Source organism: Sardina pilchardus, chromosome 9, assembly GCF_963854185.1.
Source record: "Sardina pilchardus chromosome 9, fSarPil1.1, whole genome shotgun sequence".
Lineage (NCBI taxonomy): Eukaryota > Metazoa > Chordata > Actinopteri > Clupeiformes > Clupeidae > Sardina > Sardina pilchardus.
The window spans coordinates 24,229,007-24,238,537 of NC_085002.1; the positions used below are offsets into that span (position 1 = coordinate 24,229,007).

At 44.9% G+C, this 9,531-nt stretch overlaps 1 protein-coding gene across 1 annotated transcript in view; it reads left to right on the top strand.

Annotated features, from left to right (window-relative positions):
* Nucleotides 1–3,879: 3,879 nt before the first annotated feature.
* Nucleotides 3,880–9,531, top strand: part of megf6b (multiple EGF-like-domains 6b) — a 95,943-nt gene continuing 90,291 nt past the window's right edge. Inside the window, exons 1-2 of the mRNA XM_062545697.1 lie at nucleotides 3,880–4,034; nucleotides 7,808–7,917. Coding sequence (XP_062401681.1) covers nucleotides 3,880–4,034; nucleotides 7,808–7,917 — 265 coding nt within the window. The remainder of the gene's footprint in view (nucleotides 4,035–7,807; nucleotides 7,918–9,531) is intronic.

Below are 9,531 nucleotides of genomic sequence, written 5' to 3' on the forward strand. Positions count from 1 at the left end.
CAGCCAAGGACTTCCTTATTACATAAATGAATAATAAACTTAAATAGAGTAAGCACATTTAGTTCAGTCTATCTTATGGGGAAGCAGAGATCATGTGCTTACTCTTTTTGCCCAGTGACATGGCCTCTCACAGACGAATTATATAATTATATAAATATATTACAAAATTAGATTGCTTTCACATTAGTTCAAATTAAGGGATGCAAATCTCATACACAGAGTGGTTTATCTGAGTGGACTCCCTTGAACAGGGTGTAATGGCTCTAGTGTTCAGTATTTCTCTGGTGAGTCATACTCGGAATCTGTCCTCCCCATTGGTTGTATGGCCGAGACACCTGTGTAGACAGTCTGCATAAGGTAAAAATAATCGTCTCCAAATGTCAGAATTCAGGGTCATTACATCACCTCAGACCTTACTGACCTCTGCTGTTGTCCAGACTTCTTCACTCCTGCTAAATGCTAAATCAAACCCCTTCCTGCTCATGACTGAGGGTCTGCATCTCAGAAATGTTGTTGTTAATAGCCTTCCCAGCTAAAAAAGCATGTTGTTGATTGAGTAGCTACGCACATTACAGCCAGCCTGTATACGGCAGAGCATACAACATGTTAAGACAGGCATAATGGATGTGCTGCAACTTTTATTACAGTTGTTTTTTACCGGTATACATGTGTGATACAAGATTATCATGTCGCATCCAAGTTCTAGAAAATGACAAGATGTTACAAGAATATGCTGGCTCCAAGCATTTTCTCCAACCCAGATTGTTTTTTTTTTTTGGTAATTCAGTTGCAGCCTGAAGTGCATTGCACTACCGAGGATTTAAAAGTCAAAGTGGCATCCACAACAGGGTAGCACCATTAGTGGATCCTCACCTCAATGCAGACATGTTGTTTTAGGTGCAGCTGACGATGGTGGTTCTGCTGAACTGGGACTGGCATTGACCCTTGAGACCATGCACGCCTGGTGGGGTCAGATGATGATGCATTCCTCCAGGGTCCATTATGTTCTGCCCATGACCCCTTGATATTTGACCTGACATCAGTGGTAACCTGAATGACCTCAGATGCACATTTTTCTCCAATCCAGCCAAAGACCTAAATGCCAATATAACATGGAGGTGCTATTTCATATTGTTCTACTTGCATAATTTAAGCCAAAATCTAAGAATGGCTTCACCTTTCCTCATCGCTGTCATGTTTGTTTTGCTAACATAGCCTAGGTAAATGATGCATTATCAGTTGTGTTTTTTTTATAATGCAGAGGGTGTTATTGTCTGAATCATGTAGCCTATTTGTCAAAAATACATTTGCAAAGATGTACAGTATGGTAATAAAAACAGCATGATGTATTCTGCATGTGCGCGTTGTTTTCATTAGATTTCATGAGTCTGCTGAATTGGTCAGTTCCTCAGAAATCAATGCACTTTGCAGCTCAAAGGACAGCCCTCTGGTTTTACTGTATGTCTCACTTTAGCATAATTTAAACATTTTTTGAAGCCTCATAGCTGAAATATTATAATCTTGAATTTGATACAGAATCTAGCCTACTTTTTGGTAGTTATGAGGGAATTATAGCCTATACGCATGCTTGGCAAAGATGATTTTGGCACATATCAAACATGTATTAATCCTAAATCAATTGCACCCTTGTGTCATTTTAGGAAAAGTGCAACCAAACGCATTTGTGCATTGAGTAATTTAGGATTTAGGTATGTCTTTTGGATGTGTTAATCTGGCTACTAAATCAAAGCACTCTCCATGGCCAACAAGTGATTCGCGCGTGTCAGCGAACGCCGGGAAAGTTCTATCTGTTGAAGCCCGGCTTTCTAAGGAAGGAGCTTGTGCCCTGCGGATATTTAGGTTTTGGCCTCCCACAGGGACGACGGGGGACGAAGTTTTCCCTCCTCGTTAACTGTCTTCACTTCACTCTTTGCTCCCTAGACGTCAGACATCCGCGCTACTATTGAGAGACTTCACCACATTTTGGGACTTTTCCAACATGATTTGAGCGCGATTTGACGTTTGTTTGGTTCCGTTACCTGTGATTTGTCTTCGCATCTCTTTTTCCTCAGCTAGTGAAAATGGATATCTTTTTCATTTCAGTGCTTATTGTCTTAATTAACGGGCTACACGCAGCATCCCGTTATGGAAGAGACCTCATGCCATACATGTAAGTAAATATCAAGACATCATCTGAGCGAATTAAATTGAATGAATTTTTAGTGGAAAACGTTGCATGCTTTCTTTAGCGCGAGTCTATTATTGCTGAAAGAAATTGACCAGAATATACTGTAGGATATTTCCACATTCACGTTTAGCCTACACTTGTTCTACGTTTTCCCTAAAATAGGTTTCATTGATTAGAAGACATTGCGTGAAATGTTGTTCTAAACTGGGCTACAGTCAGAGGATGAAAGTCCACAGCCACCCTTTTAAAAACTATGTTGCATATGTCTCCAGCGATAATTTAGTTTAGCCGCTACAGGTAGAGACGCACTACAAGAAATGAGTTGAAACTCAATCTCGCCCTGACTCAGAGCAAGTCCATACAAGAAGATGCTATTAATATGATAACAGCAGTTTTGGCAAAATAATTACTATCCTCCCTTCGTAAACCTTGTTTCTATGGTGCTAATTAAGTTGTGTAAATAGACCTAATTGCAATTAAGTGTTGAAGACAGATTGGAATGGGAAACATTGCCCCCAACCGCTGTGGTATTTACATTGAGTCTGGCATTTAATGTTGGAAAAAAAACCCCTCAAAATATTCCACTGCTTAAATTGTGCTTGTGAAAAGGCAAGCTGAATTTCAACCCTAAATTCGGATTATAGTTGAACACATAGTGACCCACCAGTCACCCTTGGAAATGTAGAGTATGGTCTACACATCACTGTACACTTTTGCATTTACAACTTGTCTTGGGGGACTGCTTACTGGGTATAATTTATTTGCATAACTTCCTTTTAAAACAATAGCAGGTGTGACTCAAATCCAAGTGTAAAAGTAGGCCTATCCTTGGAACATACAATTATCTCTGACTTTTGTCTGTTTTCACTTCGCTCTAAATCGCTAATAGCTACTTTCAGTCATTATGGAGCTAAGTCATCTGAGAGTTGTCATTATGTGAAATGGAAATGCGCCTCTGCTCTTACTGAACAGATTTCCAGTCGGTGACACACTGATTAGACCAAGACCCACAGCCCCTGATCACCTCTCCAGGCGCTGTCTTTATCTGGTGTCAGCTGGCCCTGGATGCTCACAGGCTCCATAAAAGTGCCCAAGAGAGAGCCTGGTGCGCTTTGGGGCATGAAGCCATAAAGATCACTTAGTTTCCCATTGAGACAGACTTATGATCCGGCTCTTTGATTAGTCATGTGTGCGCTGCTGTGACTTACGGCTGAGTCAGAAAGTATCAGTCACAGAACAAATTATCTATGGTTTGTGTGTGTGTGCGTGTGTGTGTGTGTGTGCATGTGTGAGGGAGAGAGAGAGAGAGAGAGAGACACATAGAGACAGAGAGTGTGAGACTGTGTTTTCTTGAGAGAGAGGAGAGAGAATGTGTGTGTGTGTGTGTGTGTGACTGTATGTGTGGGTGTGCGTGTAAGCATTTTCCTGTTCCTTCAGGTGAGTCTCTTACCATGTTGTCAACAAGCCCTGCTGCAGGTAGAGTCTTGTGTGGTACTCCTTAGTTATTCTGCTAATACTGGAGAGGAATTCCCCTCGGAGGATAAAGGAACCCCAGGAGGACTCGAGGCCTGTCAGATCCTCAACAAGCAGCATTAGTCTTACAAATAACAGCATCACGTTTCCCAACAGAGGGTCCTTAGCAGTGGCGGCTATGCAGATGTAATGTGGTTTTTGTGTCTAATATCATTCTGATGTTTGTCGCCCCCGACAGGCCGAACGTGTGCGCTGAGCGCGAGGTGAAGCTGGTGGCGCAGAGGCAGCCTTGCGTCCAGGCCTTCTCACGCATGGTCAAGGTGTGGAAGCAGGGCTGCATGGGTCAGTCCTGGTGCATGGGATACGAGAGAAGGTATACGATGTGTCTATTTATTATTATACGGCTCTCCGCTCTTCACAATGCAAGTGGAACGCTCCATTGACATGAATGGGATTTCCCAAAGTTCTACTGGTCATTATTTTCTGCGAGAGGACCTCTGAAAAAATAATGACCGCTGTCAATGGCAACAGAACAGAGTTTGTGCTTCTAATTCAGGTCTTTCATATCACTCCACAATAGAATTTCGTTGAAAGTGAATGAACCCCTTGCATTATCACCCCACCTCCCCTTCTTATTCTTTCCCCTGACCAGCCTCCAGCAAGCGACTACCCCTTCTGAGCTTTTTCCCCTGTTTAATGAGAGCTTTTCCTTCCCTCTATTTCCTTGTGCTTGGTCCAAGAAGCTTGGGCAGGCCTTAGCCGTTTCGGTCTAGTTATGCCTCGGATCTAATTCTTGATTATACTTTACACATCACATTTTATCAATCTGCAGTCCACTTCAGCCCATGATCAACTGAATGAGATCCATGGGAAGGCAAGGCCAGACATCTACTGTATCTGTCTGTCTATTTATACATCTGTCCATCTGTCCAGGTCCATTCAGTCGCATGTCCATCTGCCCGTCCATATGTTTTTTGTATTGCCATTTATGACCTAGTCATCCATGCATACATTTATAATGGGTCCATCAGTGTCCTCCACTCCATTATTCATGTATGAATGTCTAAATAACATGTTTATGTTGTCATTGCCACTTCACCAGAGTAAATGGCGCATGTGTTTGTGGCCACAATGTCATGTTTAATTACTGAAAAGCATCTTTGAAAGAATTATTGATTCTTCCTCATGAGTGCCTTCAGAACTTGAGTTTAAGAGATTCCCAAAAGCCTGCACTATGTAGAACAGGTCAATGATGCAAAGTGCATCCTTCTGTTGAAGACTTTGACCTTTTACAGTAAGTGCCTCCCTTATGGCAAAGACATCTTCTTGAGGACTCTAACGACTCTAACGGATGAAGAACCCTTTAAAGGTGTAGTTCTTGATGTTGGCGAAAGACTGTTCATATTTTAACTTCAAAAATACAATTCTCCCACCAATGTTCCGGAAGCAGCATAAGAGCTGGGGAATGTGTTCTTGTTTGGTTAGAATATTGTAAATATGCAGTTTATATAGACACTTTGTTTGTTTATCATTTAGAGAGCCTAGACGGTGCATTTTTTTTTTTGCGCACTAGAGTGACAGCTTTAGTAACTTGGGGAGAATTTAACTAAACTTGACAAAAACCATAATGGATTATAATCAAGGGCTATACCTTTAAAGCATTCTGTGGTGATACACTGAGGAACCGTCTAGCTCTTAACAGTGTGTACCATACGGATTAGGCTTATTAGTCTCTTTGCCTGTGCGTTTACGGCTTCAAACACGTAGGCTGTGTCCTTTCACCTCAGCTCTTTTTAAACCCGTGTCAGGTTGGTTCTGGTTCTTCGGCTGTTTTTCCCGCTTCTGTAATCAGGGCCGTAACCCCCTCATACCCCCTGGCCTTTAAGTGTAAGGTGTCCTCATCGTCAGCCTGAAAGGTACAATTTGGAAGGCATCCTCAGAACACACATACCTGCAAGAGACAACACTGGAGCTCGCTTTGCTATAGTGCTCCACATACTCTCTTTTCCTCCCCCCCCCCCCTCTCTCTCTCTCTCTCTCTCTCTCTCCTTCCCTCTTCCTACACTCTCTCCCACACACACACTCTCTCTTCCTTCCGCTCTCTCTCTCTCTTCCTTTCTTTCTCTTCTTGTTCCTCTGTCTTCCACTTTTCCTCTCTCACCCATTCCCTCTTTCATTTCTCTCTCTCTCTCTCTCTCTCTCTCTCTTTCTCATCTCTATCTCCTTCTCTAGTTCTGTGTGGCTTCTGTAGTGTGGCCACACATGCTGAGTTGCTGAAGTATGAGCTGACAATATGGCAACAACCTTAGCCGACAAATAATAATAATAGCAACAACAACACAATGATGGATAGGTTCAACAGGTATATCTTAAATATTTATAACAGTGTGCACGCACGCCTACACTTACTCAAAGGTTTGATATGCACATAGCATCTGTAATGTACAGCTGGTGCTCCTGTTCATTGTCTGAAGCAGTGACAGGGTGGAGTGTACGGGTCGAGCCAGAGGAGCAGCCTGTCTCTACACTCTTCATCCAATTCAGCTTGGCCAACTCCATCAGAGACATAATGATTTGATTTAAGTTGAGCTCTTTTACTGTAAAACTTTTTAAGAATTGATTTATACCATTTTGTTGTCAAAATGTGTACGGTTTCTCGACCTATTTCTCTTTCTTTCTGTCTCCCCCTCTGCTCTTTTACCTCTCATTTTTCTCTCTCTCCGTCTGTCATTCCTTCTCGTTCTCTCTCTCCCTGTGGAGTGTTCCAGGAATCTATCTTAAACCCCTGTCTTAACCTGGCTTTCTCCCATGCACTCACCGAGGGATGTCAGTGAGGTGTGTGTGTGTGTATGTGTGTGTGTGTGTGTGTGTGTGTGTGTGTGCGTGTGTGTGTGTGTGTGTGTGTGTGTGTGTCTGTCTGTCTGTGTCTGTGTGTGTGTCTGTGTGTGCCTGTGTGTGAGTGAGTGTGAGTGAGTGTGATAGAATGAGTGTGTGTGTGTGTGTGTGTGTGTGTGTGTGTGTATAGGGGGTAAGTCAGCAGTGCTGCAGCTCTCTTTAACAGAGGCCAGGGCTTCAATTAGGGCCCATAATAAACAAAGAGCCCTGGGCTGCTGAGGAGTAATGACCGTGTGTGAGAGGCGTCTGTGTGCGAGTCTCCTGAAAGGCCTAACTACAGGGACATACACACTGATGCTCAGGAGTGCGCCAGCCAGTCTCTCTCTCTCTCTCTCTCTCTCTCTCTCTGGCTCTCTTGCTCTCTCTCTCTCTCGCTCTCTCGCTCTCTGAAGAAAATGACATGAAAGACACGAAGGAGGAGTGGAGATGTCAGACTAATTACCACAGTGTTTGTGTTTTCCTTTTGACGCCCACAGAAATGCACACATGTGTGTACACACACACAGACACACACACACACACACACACACACACACACACACATGCTCCACCACGTCTGCAAACATTAGTCATGCCTTTCAATCTGTCACTCACTCTCTGTCTCAATCAGTCACGCAGGCATGCCCACATCCACACAGGCTTTAGGGAAAACCACAAGCTCCCCAGCAGACTGGGAACTTGGTCCTCCTACCATCATTATCTCAAGCGTAGCACTTTAATTCACCAAGGAAGAAGAATTGCGATAATGATAGATTTCTTCAGGGTTCTGGAATTATGGCAGAGAAATGCTCAAAATAGGCCTAGATCAATTATACCATAAATGTCCTCTTTGTACACAAATGTTTTGTTATCCGTGAGTTTTCATATAAATGCCCACGTGTGCATGTGCTTGCAAATGTGCAGGTACACGTACACAAACACGGCAAAGGCCAAAGACAACATATCAGCCTGTTTGGACCTTAAGCCACATTGTGTCTAGTCTTGCCTGTGTGAATGGCTTCAACTGACGCTTGAGCTGGCATGGATCCGATCACTGAATGACAGACGCGGACATCCCGGGTTCAGAAAGTAAAAGTCCTGCCGAGTACTTGATCCAACCATTTAGTGAACCATCTCATCCTAATCAGCTGCCAGGTAGATCAGATAAGTAGTGATATCACGTGTGTTAAATGCACTGGTAGAAAGAATACTCTTTGGAACCAGGAATGTCCGGCTCAGCTGAATGATGTGTGGTTCTCTGTCTGCCTACAGAACTGCCTACTACACAGCCTACAGACAGGTGTACCGTCAGGACTACCAGACGGTGTACAAGTGCTGCCCCGGCTGGTCCCAGCTCAACGGCGAGGCCGGCTGCCTCTATCGTAAGTGTTAACCCCCTCTTCTCTCCTCGGACAGCGCTCACCAGCCTGTCAGTGTGTGTGTGTGTGTGTGTGTGTGTGTGTGTGTGTGTGTGTGGCGGTCAGTCACGCTCGCGCATATACTGTTATCAGGTGACGAAATTCTTTGCTGAAGCTTTGCGAGTGATTCTGACAAGTGTGTTTATATGAGTTCGCTCCATTTCGCTGTTCTTGATGTGGGTTTTTGTGCTTTTAACGGAGTAGGCTCTTGCCAAGGTGGTGTGGGTTGTTGAGAAGTGTTTTCACTAAATGTTGAACTTGAATGTCAAGCCGTGCGGTAACAAGAAGTGCAAGTGATGTTGCACATGTGAACGTCCAAAACAGCTTTTTGCACAGGAATGGCACTCGATCAGTCAAGTACTTCCTGTGCCGGACACTGACCTCGTGACCTGAGGTCATCTGTCAGCTGACGTAGAGGAGGCCAGAGACGAGGATCACAGATACCGGTTGAGGGTTGACTCAGGAGACACATGGGTTTGATCAAACACACGGGGGCGGAGCCAGCAGACCCCTTTTGCCGGACTGCGGACTGAAACGCTCGTAAAGATTAAAGGTGATGCTGCCTCTTTATGACGTTTTCGCCAGTTGGGCCAGCACTTCAGAGCAGCTCCTTTAGATTCGGCCCGTAGAGTTTTTAGTGTCGTAGACCGTGACTGATGGCCAAAAGTGCCTGGCTGTGGGGAGGGGACCTTTTTTTTTTTCTTTTTCGGGGAGGTACCCCAAACAGACGACAGAGACGTGGAATTTATGTGTGTGTGTGACAATGGGCGACTACCAAATGAATGGCGAGGAGGGGGTATGGCATTCCTGTGCACTTAAACAGGCTTCTGGTCGAACACTCTGAGCTTATATCTTACAAGGAACTGCCGCAGTCCTCCTCAGTGAGGGCTGTCACGCATGGCTTTGTGTGCTTTACGATTTTTCCAAAAAAGAGAGAGGGGGTTGCTTGTAAAAATGCTGAGTGAGTGGATGGGTTTGCAGTTATCCCTCACATAGCACTTTGCCAAAGGGGCTAGACCTCACTAGATTAGGGCCAAACATGAGCCAGATCTCTTTGATGCTCCTGTTGTCCGACTGACCCCCCCTTCGGTCAGTTTGTCTCTGTGTGGTATGAAGGGTGTGTGATGGACACGAGCGGTCATGCCAAAGGTTAAAGAGCAGCATGGAGGCTCAAGGCCGGCACCCACCGGACACGTCGTACACAGCGCGATGCAAAGAAAACAAATTAGAACTCCGTTGTTTTTAACGTTGCAAAGCCCACTAGAAACGTCTGCCACGTGGCAACCACACAGGGTTAGAAAACTGTTCTAAAATCCTGCACGTCAAGCCCGCACCGTTGAACGCCGTGTGCGGTGGGCACCGGTGGGCCTTTTTACCCACATGGCACTCCACAGAGGGCAGTGGGTCCAGCCCGCCAGTGGCACCGCGCGTTGGTCCTGAGCTGGTTCGAGTGGTGGTGCCGAGTGGAGGCCGGCACAGTAACCTGGACTCAACCCTGATCTCCTGTGAGCAGTGCCCGCCTGTGATTCAGATTAAATGTGCACTGGTTATGAACATTTATCAGCCTTAGAGTACCTG